Source organism: Trachypithecus francoisi, unplaced genomic scaffold, assembly GCF_009764315.1.
Source record: "Trachypithecus francoisi isolate TF-2019V2 unplaced genomic scaffold, Tfra_2.0 Lachesis_group12, whole genome shotgun sequence".
Taxonomy (NCBI): domain Eukaryota; kingdom Metazoa; phylum Chordata; class Mammalia; order Primates; family Cercopithecidae; genus Trachypithecus; species Trachypithecus francoisi.
The window spans coordinates 54,716,768-54,731,287 of NW_022681457.1; the positions used below are offsets into that span (position 1 = coordinate 54,716,768).

At 40.5% G+C, this 14,520-nt stretch overlaps 2 protein-coding genes and 1 pseudogene across 2 annotated transcripts in view; 2 read left to right on the forward strand and 1 right to left on the reverse strand.

The window, feature by feature from the left end:
• LOC117093721 (zinc finger protein 100-like) overlaps positions 1-14,520 on the forward strand; it is a 566,997-nt gene that overhangs the window by 149,017 nt on the left and 403,460 nt on the right.
• Positions 5,541-14,520, forward strand: part of LOC117093724 (zinc finger protein 431-like) — a 41,536-nt gene continuing 32,556 nt past the window's right edge. The window contains 2 exon segments of the mRNA XM_033229245.1: positions 5,541-5,752; positions 7,088-7,180. Of these exon segments, the coding sequence (XP_033085136.1) occupies positions 5,750-5,752; positions 7,088-7,180 (96 nt within the window). The 5' untranslated portion in view covers positions 5,541-5,749.
• LOC117093730 lies at positions 13,670-14,462 on the reverse strand (annotated as a pseudogene).

The window sequence follows — 14,520 nt, forward strand, 5'->3', positions numbered from 1 at the left end:
AATCCCATCTACTAGGGAGGCTGAGGCAGGATAATGGCTTGAATCTGAGAGGTGGGGGTTGCAGTGAGTCAAGATGGCACCACTGTACTACAGCCTGGGTGACTGAGTGAGACTCAGTCTCAAAAACAAAACAAAACAAAACTACTGTATCTGTAATACCGTGTTTAAAAGTTTTATAACTTGTATAGTGAAATAAGTACCTTTAGTATGGGAGACTTTTAAAGAAATATTCCATGAGCAAAACATATTTCTTAATATCCTTTTAGTTACTGTTATAACATCAGACTTTTCACTTGAGAAAACTTTTTTTTTTGAGACAGAGTTTCACTCTTGTTGCCCAGGCTGCAGTGCAATGGCACGATCTTGGCTCACTGCAACCTCTGCCTCTTGGGTTCAAGTGATTCTCCTACCTCACCCTCCCGAGTGAGTAGCTGGGATTACAGGCATGAGCCACCACACCCACCCTGCTGCTTTATATTTCTGAGTAGTTTTCTGTTGTGTGGATGCTCTAGAATGTGTGAATTTATTTTCCTATTGATAGACATTTGGGCTGTTTCTTGCTTTGAGCTATTTTGATTAAAACCTCCATGAATGCTTTTACACATATATTTTTAAATATTTAACTTAATTCTTTATCAGCATGTAAGTGTCACATCTTTGCATTATTTTAGTTGTTACTCAAGAGATTACAATATGTGTCCTTTTCAAAGTTTCAACTTTTATTATAAATACAGAGGTTACATTTGAAGATTTGTTACATGAGAATATTCCACCTAGCTAGTGAGCATAGTACCTAATATGTAGTTTTTCAACCCTTGCCCCCCTCCCTTTCATCCCCCTCTAGTAGTCCTGTGTAGAGGACAATGTACATCTTTAACATAACACATAATACTATATAACATGACACAGTACTTCACGGTTTTCATAAATGTAAAGTATAAAAACCTCATGACAGAACAATTCTATTTTCTTCTTTGAGCTTTTGTGCTGTTATTACAATTTTACATCTATGTATTATAAATCCAATAATAGAGAGTCATAATTGTTGCTTTTAACAGTCATAGGTTGCTTTAAAAATGAAGGGAACAATTTAGTCAGATCCTTTGGTGCTACGCAAATACACTGCTTTTTTTTTTTTTTGAGAAACACCCACCTCGGTCTCCCAAAATGCTGGGATTACAGGCGTGAGCCACCGTGCCCCGCCATACATTGCTTCCTTTTTAAGTGTTAATTACAATTTTTACACTCCTCAGTTAGCCTTGGATACAATAATAACTGTGGTGGTTTTGTGACGATTTCTTTAGCATTTTATCTATGTTGATTAGTATTTGGAATTCTGTAAAAAGTATTTGCCATATCCTTTTTGGGTTTTTGTTTATTTAAATATTTTTATTTCAGTGTGAATGCATGGGTATTTGTTTGATTTGACTTGATTTATTTTATAGGTCAGTGTTTTAATTATTCATTTGGATGCTTTTATTGTTCCAGGTTGAACCATTGGGAGTTCTTTCAGGCTGGCTCCCTTTGACATGTTGCCACCATTTTTTTAAAGAGCTTAAAAAAAAAAAAACAAAAAAACATTTTGAGGCCAAGCTCAGTGGCTCACACCTGTAATCCCAGTACTTTGGGAGGCCGAGGCAGGTGGATCACCCAAGGTCAGGAGTTCAAGACAAGCCTGGCCAACATGGTGAAACCCCATCTCTACTACAAATTAGCCAGGCATGGTGGCACCTATAATCCCAGCTACACAGGAGGCTGAGAGAGGAGAACTGTTTGAACCCTGGAGGTGGAGGTTGCAGTGAGCCAAGATCATGCCACTGCACTCCAGTCTCCAGCCTGGGCAACAAGAGCAAAACTGTCTCCAAAAAAAAAAAAAAAAAAAAAAAAAAAAAGCATTTTGGCTCTACAAGATACTCTACATAACCTATGAATTTTCTGATAAGAACAAAAACTGAAAACAATGGAAACTGGGAGATGCACAGAGACCCTGAGTTTTGGTCACACTGTGACCTGCGTGGGACCCTAACCAAAATGTGAGACTTTTTAACACAAAATTGTAGACCATCATTCTGGACTGATCTTGTGCACTAGGCCCAAACAGCCTAGATAAAACCAAAATGGAGTCACTCATGCTAAATGTGACATAATCAAACTGAAAATTTAAGAAAATAGGTAGATCCTAAAGCAGGTCTTTTTTTTTTTCTTTATTTTTTTTTTTTAATTTTAAAGAGCAGATTTCAACACAAGGAGGACTCCTCTACTGTAACCGTTAAAAAATAATAATTACTAGAAATCCTTGTTTCCACTTTACAAAATCCATAGTTCTGCTATTTCACAGTGGGATTTGAGACTAAGTAAGTACATTTTTGAGGGTGACAGCGTAATATCAATGTATAAAGTTTTGGTCTATCTCTCAAAATTGACAAGATGACCAAAAATGAGAAATTGTTAAATTAATTATAGCCTAAAGCTGGCCCCTTTCCTGTTCAATTTTGCACAATAGGTTTTTTTTTTTTTTTTTGTACATAGTAAACTGGAACCTAGCTGGTTATATAATAGACTATAACTTATTATTGTACCAACCACTGTGTTTTTACCAATAAAATAACATAAAGTGTTCAAGCCACGTTCAAATAAGGCAAATCCCAAGCTGCAGTCAGTCTGGCTGTTTCTGTACCTCACGTCCATTTTCTGTATGTCCCTTTGATTTTTTCTGTCCATAAATCTGTTTTCATCACGTGGCTGTGCTGGAGTCTCTCTGATCCTGCTCTGGATTCACAGATTGCCCAATTTGCAAATTATTCTATGCTCAAATAAACTCTGTTAAAAATAATTTCTCTAAAGTTTTTTTCTTTCAGGCTGGGCGCGGTGACTTACGCTTGTAATCCCAGCACTTTGGGAAGCTGAGGCGGGTGGATCACGAGGTCAGGAGTTTGAGACAAGCCTGGCCAACATGGTGAAACCCCGTCTCTACCAAAATTACAAAAAAAAATTAGCTGGGCGTAGTGGCGCGCACCTGTAATCTCAGGTACTTGGCAGCCTGAGGCAGGAGAATCAGTGAACCCAGGAGGCAGACATTGTAGTGAGCAGAGATCAGGCCACTGCACTCCAGCCTGGGCAACAGAGCAAGACTTGGTCTCAAAAAAAGAAAAATTTTTTTTTCCTTTCAAAAGATTTCAAATTTTTTTCTATGATGAAGTATAAATAATGTGTTGTTGGGTCTCTCGATTTCCTAAATTCATCCCTCAGCTATTTCCTTACATTATTCTATGTCTTTTCAAAATGCTTCTTCAATTACTTTTCTTTTTCTGAGGTGGGTCTCACTCGATCACCCAGTCTTGATTGCAGTGGTGTAACCAATCATGGCTCACTGCAGCCTTCACCTTCTAGGCTCAAGCAATCCTCCTGCCTCTGCCACCTAAGTAGCTGGGACTATAGGTATGCACCACCATGTCTGGCTAAATTTTATTTTATTTTTCATGGAAATGGCATCTTATTATGTTGCCCAGCCTGCACTGGAACTCCTGAGCTCACCTAATTCTCCCATCTCAGCCTACCAAAGTGCTAAAAATACAGGTGTGAGCCAGCTAGTACTTCTACAATTTCTTGAGATGATTATTCCCAATGATAAACAGTACTGAGCACAAATCTGAAAGGAATGTGGCTTCTTCTGTAGAAGTGTCACTCTCCAGGATTTCAAGGGTCTAGGGCAGGGCAGCTACTTTAGTAGTGTGACCTATGGAAGTGCATGGGCTTTGGAGTCAGAGTTAATCCTGAGTCTCAGCCCAGCCACTCAGTATCCATGGGTCTTTGGACAAGTTTCTTGATGTGGAAGAGTTCTATGAACCACATATGGAAAAAAGGTAGAATGATACTGATTGCAAAATGGTGGCAATTTTTCATCCCTTCTGTGTCCATGCCCATTGCCAGGTGGTTTTACAGCTGTTTCCATCCAGCATCTGTTTTCCAAACCCTAGATCTGGCTGGCCATATTGTCTTTGGGTGGTAGAAACTTGCGAACATGACAGTGGGCTAGTTTGGGGCCCAGGCACAACTGGTCGTGAATGCTTCTGCTTTTCTTTCAGAATGCTGCCATCTCCATGAATAAAGCCATGTTAGCCAGTTGGAAAATAAGATACAATGGGGAGGAGAAGCAAGGTGCCCCTGTTGACAGTCCCAGAACTGAAATCTCACCCCCAGAAGCACAGCTGGCTAGTCAACAAGCAGCTGATGATACATACCTCAAGGAGCTCAGCTGAGACCAGAATAACGACCCCACTCAGCCTAGCCTGAATGGCTGAACATCTCAATTATGAACTAATAAGTTTTGGATGATTTGTTATGCTAAAACGGCTAATACATGTACCCAGTGCAGATAGGATGCCAGGATTCAATGACAGGTTAATTATTAGTTACCTTCTAACAGTGGGCACCCTATAGGTTCTGATTTTTTCCCCTGATTTAAAGTTGGCTGTCTTGTAAGAGAATGTTGAGTAATGCAGAAATACAGGTAGACATATACGCATGAGATTGGCGTTTATACCCACATAGTCCCACACACCACAGGAGAAAACAGATAACTACAGCCTGACCATTAGGGCCAAGACCAATAGCAAAATAAGTTTTGCCTTTAATCTATTTTCTCCATATCTAAACATTTGAGATCAAGAGTGTGGACAGATCTGAAGACATAGAGTTTTATTATCCCCAATATTCTTTGTTCACTGTCTGATCTCTGAAAGAAAATGGGCAACAGGTCTCCTTGTGGTTATTTTATTTCTGCTGCCCTCTGCTCTTTCCATGGCCGCTATCTCTTCCATCCTCAGAACTGAAGGGAGATGTTGGTAGAGAGAGGCTCCGCCTTCACCTCTGGCAGAAAAGGTTTTCTGGGGCTCTTCATCCCCCGACATCAGGGCTGCACTTCAATGTGGAAGCTTTGGTCATGTGTGGCTCCTGGGTGCCTGGAATGTTCCTGGTCTGAACTGCGATGTGCTAACACAGAGTTAGTTTCAAAGATTTCGTTTCAAATATTTATATACTTTATTAATAATCACATATTTCTTACATATTAAAATGAAAATTTTTTCATATATTGGATTAATTAAATTCTTACAATCAATTCAATCTGTTCCTTTTTTCTTTTAAAAGTTTGGTTACTAGAGAATTTAAAATTTACATGTGGCTCACATTTTATTTCAGAAAATTACCACCGTTCTAAAATTTCAGCCTGCCTGCTCAAAGACCAGAAGCCGGGAAGGTCATAAAATCCGAAATTTTAAACTAATTATTATATTCTTTTCATTTGTGAATAGGCATACAGTATATTTTTTATAAATGCATGTGACTTTACACACAAGGTTAAATGCAAATACCATCTGGGGTGGGCCTGGCTCAGCTCAGGGAGGAAGCCCTGCCTGAGAAGGCTGCAGCCTAGTCTGTCACTCTTTCTTCACTCAGCCCAGCATCTGATCGCATCTTCTGTCACTCAGGGTCTGAGAGGGTGGGGTTTTAAACGTTATCCAATCAGCGACGCTAGACTGGGAACCGTCCAATCAGGCACGCAGCTGGAGCGGACAGGACGGCTTCCGGGATGTGGCGGGGCCTTTGTCTCTCACTGCAGCCTGAGCTCCAGGTCTTACCTTCATTGCTCTGTGTCCTCTGCTGCTAGAGGCCCGGCTCTGTGACCCTGTGACCTGCAGGTATTGGGAGACCCACAGCTAAGACACCGGGACCCCCTGAAAGCCTAGAAATGGTGAGAGTGCTGGGTTGGACATCCCGAGAGAAGGGGAAGGGCTGGTTGTAACCGGTGGGAGGCGGCTGTGGCGGGACTCAGGCCTCCCTGCAGTCAGCTCCGCAGTCTGCGCCCCGAGTTCTTGCCCAGCTCGGCCTCAGTCCCATCCATAAGATGGCGGCTACGCTGACAGTCGGTACCCCGGGCGTCCTGTCACTTCCTTGTGCAGTGATTGTGCCCTGGCCTGGAGCCCTCTCTGGGCAGCTCTGCCCCCGCAGCGCCGCGTCTTTCCCAGATTGTGCAGGGACCACGGGAGGGTCTTTAGGAGACAATTCCGACTTGGGGTGCGGGTTCATGAATGGGAAGAGCTTTTTCCGTGGGGTTCCCAGTTCCTCTTGCCTTCTGTTAAAAATATATGAAAGTCACTGCAAAAACATTAAATAATATAATCAAAGAGTGATTCAAAAATTGTGAAGAACCCAGCTGTGGTTTGTAATTTGTGGTTCATGGGCGGGGCTTGAAAAGACTTTTATAAAAAGCATGATGAAGAAAACCAAATTCAGCAATTGGTTAGGTAGAGTTACATAGTTTCTTAATTTGTACAATAAAAGTGATAATTTCCTGATTATGTAATCAGAGGTTAATTGGCAGTTTATAGTTGGTTAAGGCTGAATTTTGTTTCTCTCAATGCAGTAATTTACTAAAAAGTGCCCTTCAGTTAGATTTTATTTTAAGTAGGAACCCAGAGACTAGAGACATCTCAGTCTAATTGCCTGCCTTTTAATTATTTTCACAGTCCATAGGGAGCTGATTTTCCGTTGCATTTTTCACCTGTGTCCCAAGCAGATTCTTAAGTCTAACCGCCATTCCCCATTTCTCCAGCATCACTGGCTTGCAGTAAGATACTAAATTTCCAGTTCCTTCTGGTGTTCCCAAATGCCAGCTTTTCCTCTCTAATTCACGGTATCGCCTATTTGTCTTTTAGTGTACTTTTCTATACAGTATTTTAATTAATTTTTTTTGACAAAGCATTAAATGATGCTTTTTAAAAGGTTTGTTATCTGTGAATATTTCCTATGAGACGAAAGCAAAGAATAAGCCCCTGACTCTGTACTGTAAAAGCTCTCTGTGCCTCTTCTCCTTGTATCTTCTTTAGGCACAGAGATCTTGTCAGAATGTTTTTGGGTCAAGGTTTTCCTTTGGAAACTTTATGGGGTGATGTGTCCTCAGCCACCTTTTAGTTTTTTTCTGGTTGTGGGTTTCAGTACTGTCTAGGCATAAACCAAGATATCCACTGTGGTTATGTCAGCTAGAGTGCCTAATGAATATCAGCTTCTGGTTTGTTTTCTTCCATAGGAAGACCTGAGGTCTGGAGTGTATCCTCTCAAGGGAGCAAGTGGATGCCCTGCAGCTGAGAGGAATCTTCTGGTGTACTCTTATTTTGAAAAGGTAACCTCTTAAGACATTAAAATTGTCTACACCCAACCCAGCTTTTGTTTCTTGGGGACACATTGCTAGTCAGCCAATCAGATGCTGGAGCTGAGAGGAAAACCCAGAAATAATTTCTATTCCCTGGATTGTCTAAGGGGGCAGAAAGATAATGAAATAAATATAGTGGAAGAAAAATAGTGTTAAAAAGTGAAAAATTTGTGACAGATAAAATAATATCCCAAAAGACCAGAAAAAAACAAAACAAACAGAAAAAAAACTTGACTCTAGTGAGATGGTGTAAGAGTTTGCAAAGTAAAATACCTCTGGAGCAGTCTCCGAGAAATACTGCAGTGTCTCCTCAATGGGTGGTTCATGAGCACATAAGTGAGCAGGAGTGGGTGGAAGAATCTCTCAAGTGATTGAGTGGCCTGACTTGAAATATGAGTCAGACACACATTTGTATTTTAATCAGCACTGCCACTCCCTGGGTTTGTCACCTTTAAAATATTTGTTTACTTATTTTGACCTCACTTTTTTAGCTGTAAATTGCATTATATTAGTAGGGCTTGAAAGGTAGGAAATTTTTTTTTTTTTTTAAACAGAATATCACTCTTGCTGCCCAGGCTGGAGTGCAGTGGCTTGATCTTGGCTCACTGCAACCTCCACCTCCCAGGTTCAAGCAATTCTCCTACCTCATCCTCCTAAGTAGCTGAGATTATAGGCACACACCACCACACCCAGCTAATTTTTTGTATTTTTTTAGTAGAGACGGGGTTTCACCATGTTGGCCAGGCTGGTCTCGAACTCCTGACCTCAGATGATCTGCCTGCCTCAGCCTCCTCAAGTGCTGGGATTACAGGCATGAGCCACTGTGCCTGGCAGGTAGGAAAGTATTTACAAAGTGCATAAAAGAGGTGGGTTTAAATATCTAATTATATATTCCATTTGTTAAAAATTCTCATTTACCTTTTTCTTTCCCAGAATGAGTTTTGTACAAATTTTCTCAGTTGTGTTTTTCTTTTATGGCTGGGTGCATTCAAACAGAATTCCAAGGCTTAGCTTTTAGAATGCTAGCTACAAAGGAAAAGAATGGGGAAAATCTCTATTCTATTTTGGCTGTAGAGAATGAATACATTTCCATGAGATAATGTGGTAGATAATTGGTGAGTTACATAGATTCGTGAAAACATCATTTCCTCTTTTTGCAGTGTAAATTTGTGACAGTGATTATCTCTATTCAAATCCTGTTATCTTGATTTCTGAGTTTCATGCTAAATTTTATGACATGAAACTTGGTATTACCTAGAAGTGTTCCCATATGACTAATTGTTTACTGTGTGGTTTTTAATGAAAACAATAAAATAATAGATATGTTGTCTGAAAGGAATACTTTTGCTTTTCTTATTGAGGTACAAAATGTAAGTACCTTAAAATTTCCTTCCCTTATATGAACACTGTGTTTGAGTAATTTTGCTGAATTTTTCAAACACATAATTTCAAAAACCAAGTGAGTAACTCTAACATGGAAATTAAAGCTTGAGCCCAGTGACTAAGAGCTAAGGCTAATATTGAGGCTACAAAAGGAGGTTATTAAAGACCCACCTACGTGGTGGCTCATGCCTATAATCCCAGCGTTTTGGGAGGCCGAGGTGGGTGGATCATGAGGTCAGGAAATCGAGACCATCCTGGCTAACACAGTGAAACCCCATCTCTACTAAAAATACTAAAAAATTAGGCAGGCTGAGGCTGAGGCAGGAGAATGGCGTGAACCTGGGAGGCGGAGCTAGCAGTGAACCGAGATCGCGCCACTGCTCTCCAGCCTGGGCGACAGAGCGAGACTCCACCTCAAAAAAAAAACAAACAAATAAGGGCCATTCTAGTTTTTTTCTGGGTAGCCTCCCCTGCAGATGTCCAGCCTGCTCACCCCAGCCATGGAAGAAGCCTTTCTGCTGACACAACCCTGGAAAGCTGGGGACCCACAGGCCAAGGCAGTTAGGGTTAAGATGAAAGGGGACTGAGAGGGTCTTACTGATGATGATGTTACTGTTTTGAGGCAGTTTCTAGGCTTTGGATATCAAACAGAGTTAGATTTATGTTAAAAAAAAAAATTGAATTCCAAAAGAGTATTGCAACAGGGAGAAGTACCAATTATAAAAACTTTAAGTATTGGAAAGTTTAGGCTGACAAGGGCTTCCTTTCCTAGGGAGGAGCAAACAAGATTAGAGAGAAGGTGGGAGGGGAATGGCAAATGAAGGGTGAAAAATCAGATTTTAGGTCAGAGAATGTTTTACCATGAAGTCAGCATGTTCTTAGAAGGACATAAAATAAGGTTGTATGTTGACTCAAACTGAGGGTAGTTCAAAGTTCTGGAGCCTGTGAAAAATTTTATTTAGCCCACTGAAGACAAATTCAGCTGATTATTTTTAATTGGAAAAAGAGGGAAATGTGCAGAGTTCTTACCGGAAAGAGGTCCCAATCTAAGCCCCACCAGAGGGTTCTTGGATTTTGCTCAAGAAAAAATTCAGGGTGAGTCCATACAGTAAAGTAAAAGGAAGTATTAAGAAATCACAGGGTCAGAAGTTTGAGACCAGCCTGATCAACATGGTGAAACCCCATCTCTACTAAAAATGTAAAAATTAGCCAGGCTTGGTGATGCACACCTGTAATCCCAGATACTCAGGAGACTGAGGCAAAATAATCACTTGAACCCAGGAGGCAGAGGTTGCAGTGAGCTGAGATCATGCCACTGCACTCCAGCCTGGGTGACAGAGTGAGACTGTCTCAAAAAAAAAGGAAAAAAAAAAGAGAAGAAAGTAAAGGAATAAAAGAATGGCTTACTCTATAGGCAGAGCAGCCCAAGGGCTGCTGTTTGCACATTTTTGTGGTTATTTCTTGATTATATGCTAAACAAGGGGTGGGTTATTTATGCCTCCCAATTTTAGATTATATAGGATAACTTCCTAATGTTTCCATGGTATTTGTAAGCTGTCATGACACTTGTGGGAGTGGTAGCAGTGAGGGCAATCAGAGGTCACTCTCATCACATTTTGGTTTTGGTGGGTTTTATTTGACTTCTTTATTGCAACCTGTTTTATCCACAAGGTCTTTATGACTTGTATCTTGTGCTGACCTTCTCTCCTATCCTGTTACTTAGAATGCCTAACGATCCAGGAATGCAGCCCATTTAGTCTCAGCCCTATTTTACCCAGCCCCTATTCAAGATAGATTTGCTCTGGTTCCTCTGACGTCTCCCCCGTCTTTTTCACAAGGGCGCACTTAATCCTAAGGGTTGTAGAGGGATGAAGATCCATGTTCTGTAACTACTTCATGCTGAATAGGGGTGATAATTTTACCTAACTAGTCAGAGTTTTCTTGACCCTGAAAAACAAAACAAAGGATCAGTGACATTTTATGCGAAGTCAGAAAATATTACTTTAGTCTTCTGTTAGTTCCGTCCATTCAGTTAATTCCTGTTCCGTTTGAGAGTCATGAACATTCCAGTTCTCTATGACTACTAAAAGTTTTTTCTTTATTCTAATGTCACAGTTTCTAAAGTTATCACAAACTTGCATTTAAGAACATCTGTCGCTGGGCGCAGTGGCTCATGCCTATAATCTCAGTACTTTGGGAGGCCAAGGTGGGTGGAATATATGAGGTCAGGAGTTCAAGACCAGCCTGACCAACATGGTGAAACCCTGTCTGTACTAAAAGTATAAATATAAAAAAATAGCTGGATGTGGTGTGGATGCCTGTAATCCCAGCCTAGTTGGGAGGCTGAGGCAGGAGAATTACTCAAATTTGGGAGGCAGAGGTTGCAGTGAGCTGAGATTGCTTCATTGCACTCCAGCCTGGGCAACAGAGCAAGACTCCATCTCGAAAGAAAAAAAAAAAAGAACATCTGTCAAAGTTAACTATAAATCATCTTTTGAAGAGTATCAACACAAAATGATTGTCTGGATGACAAAGTCTTACAGCAGTCACAGTGAAAAACAAAAAGAAAACCCATGATTGACAAGGAAATTTGGTTAGCTCTGTGTCATACAATAGTTTTATGTAATGATTGTGATTATTAATGATGTTTTACCATGAAGTCAGCATGTTCTTAGAAGAGACATAAAATAATGTTGTATTTTGACTCAGACTGAGGATAGTTATATTATCATATTAGTTATATTAGTCATATTAGAATTACAGGAGTTTTCCTTAATTTTGGAACACATACCAATAACATATTTACACAAACATAGTCCAAAAATAGTCAAACATGATTTCACATTTGACAGAAATGTGGGCTTTTCTGTGTGATTTTTATGCTAAATGAGCCAAATTTTTACCATTATATTTGTATATTATTTATGTCAAACCCAATTCTTAATGAATCGTTTTTAATTTCTTTTTTTTTTTTTTGAGACGGAGTCTCGCCCTGTTGCCCTGGCTGGAGTGCTATGGCATGATCTCAGCTCACTGGAACCTCTGCCTCCTGGGTTCAAGCGATTCTCCTACCTCAGCCTCTTGAGTACTGGATTACAGGCGCACACCACAACACCTGGCTAATTTTTTTGTATCTTTAGTAGAGACTGGTTTCACCATGTTGGCCAGGCTGGTCTTGAATTCCTGACCTTGTGATCAGCCCACCTTGTCCTCCCAAAGTGCTGAGATTACAGGCATGAGCCACCATGTACAGCCTCTTAATGAATCTTTATAGACAAATCTATCTAATTTTAATGTTTGACCATGAGGTAATATTCTCATAAACCTTGTATAACTCTTCACAAAGTCCTTGTTGTTAAAGAGTAGAGCAGTGCTTTAAGAGAAACCTGTCATTTTTATCTAAATGTTCAATTTCTAGAAAAACTGAATAATATCCATTTAACTTTAGTCAGTATGTTCACACGCAGAATCGATTTTGCAATTAAATTTTAGCAAATCTTCCACAGTTTGTTTAAACCTTCAGTTTTATTCTATCTAATTAAAAACATTCCGGCTGGTCGTGGTGGCTCAAGCCTGTAATCCCAGCACTTTGGGAGGCCAAGACGGGCATATCACGAGGTCAGGAGATCGAGACCATCCTGGCTAACACGGTGAGACCCCGTCTTTACTAAAAAATACAAAAAAAAACTAGCCAGGCGGTGGCGGGCACCTGTAGTCTCAGCTACTCGGGAGGCAAAAAAAAAAAAAAAAAAAAAAATCCACATTTCCGTGTCTTCTTATAACCTTTTATCAAAAATACATTTCACTTTCTCTGAATTCCTTGCTAGTAGTCAAAGTTACATGTTACAATGTTAACTCTTAGCAACTTTTACTTTTGGTGAAACCCTTGGTAAGTAAGGGATTTTAATTACATACTAGGCGTGGAGTCTAGGACACAGACACAAGTATATATAAGGTCTGACTCCAGTGTATTAATAGTTAGGGGGTGTGGCTAACTTGATGTGTCCCAGGCCTTATCTAGCTGTAAAGCAGACAAGTTGTACAGTGAACAGTCATAGTGGCATTTTGAGAAGTCTTTCAGAGGCCTAATGACCTTTAAATTGTACAACATTTCTTGCATAAATTTCCTTTAGTGAATTATTTCATAACTTATACAGACCATCTACAATATGCTTGGGCTTTCTGATTTGTCCTAAACATCCCTCTTTTTAAATAACCAGTCATTTTATTTTAGGTTAATAATTTACTATACAACATCTTTTCTTATATGAAATCTCTTTTTTTTATAGCCTTTGTATATTTAGGGGGCGTGGCTAATTCCATATGTCCCAAGGCCTTATTTAGAATCTACTGGCTTCAAGATAGGTAAATTGAACAATTTTTAAAAGTCAAAGAACCAATTTATGACCTTTAAGTATTTGGTAAATCTAATATGTGATCTATATAATTTAGATCAGATGTTTATATTTTGAAGACATTTTTATTTTCCCAGTGATCTTTTTTTTTTTTTTTTTTTGAGATGGAGTCTCACTCTGTCGCCCAGGCTGGAGTGCAGTGGCCGGATCTCAGCTCACTGCAAGTTCCGCCTCCTGGGTTTACGCCATTCTCCTGCCTCAGCCTCTGGAGTAGCTGGGACTACAGGCACCCGCCACCTCGCCCGGCTATTTTTTTGTATTTTTTAGTAGAGACGGGGTTTCACCGTGTTAGCCAGGATGGTTTCGATCTCCTGACCTCGTGATCCACCCGTCTCAGCCTCCCAAAGTGCTGGGACTACAGGCTTGAGCCACCACGCCCGGCCCCCAGTGATCTTTAAAACTTTTTATTTACAAAAGATTACTTGTCACATGAACTAAAAGGTGTTACACTTTTTACTTTTCTGACAAAATATTTGATTTAAGCTCTTATTATTTTTAAACCAATTAATCAGAGTTCTTTCATATCACACACACAACACATGTAAATACAAAGAAGATTGAGTAGTTGTAAAGTTTTTCTTTGTCAGTTTCTTTTTTTTTTTAAAGGAAAGTTTGTATTATTTTAATTATTTTTATGTGTAGAAAACTCAACAGTGTACATTTAACCCAGTTTAGTGGCAAGTTCTTTAGATTTTGCCTTTTTGGGTGTGGCGATCTGAGCCACCGACCTGAGACCCAGAACCTTCCCTACCCAGTGATGGCAGATCTCATCCTATCTGTCATTGTAATTGGTCCTGATAGCTTCCACCAGCTTAGCCAAAGCACCTTTGTCTTTTCAGTTAACCTGTATGAAGACGACAGTGGTGCAGGTCTTCCTGTGAACTAGACGTCCCAGTCTTACCTTCCCCTTGATAATGCAGTAAGAGACTCCCATTTTATGACACAGGGCAGGCAAGAAGACATCTAGCTCGATGGGATCCACGTCATGTGCAGTCACTACCAGCTGAGCTTTCTTTTTCTCCACCAAGGTGGTGACAGTGTTAACTCCTGCTTGAAGGACAGGTGGTCTTAATGGGGATGTCCTCTTAGCTAGCAGCTTTCTTCTCGGCCTGGGCCAACAGCCTCTGCTTCTCCTCTTGCTTTGTCTCTGGTCTGTACTTGTAGGCCAGCTTAAGCAGCTGAGTAGCTGTTTGGTGGTCCAGGGCCTGGGTGAACTGGTTAATCGCAGAAGAACACTTTCAGCCACTTATAGAGGATGGCTCTCTGCTGCTGCAACCTCATATAGCGGGGCCATTTTGGGTGAGTTCCCTTTTGGGCTGGATGTCCTGCCCAGTGCCACAATTTTTAGGCCTTTTCCCAAACAGGAAATTCACCACTTTCTTGGCCTCCTGCTTGTTCATAACAGCAGGGGCTGGAGCCACCTTCTTCCCCTAGGCCTTCTTTCCTTTCTGCATCTTGGGTCGGAGGAGGAGAGCTTCTTTGTCAGTTTCTTAATTGGATTACTAATTTCGG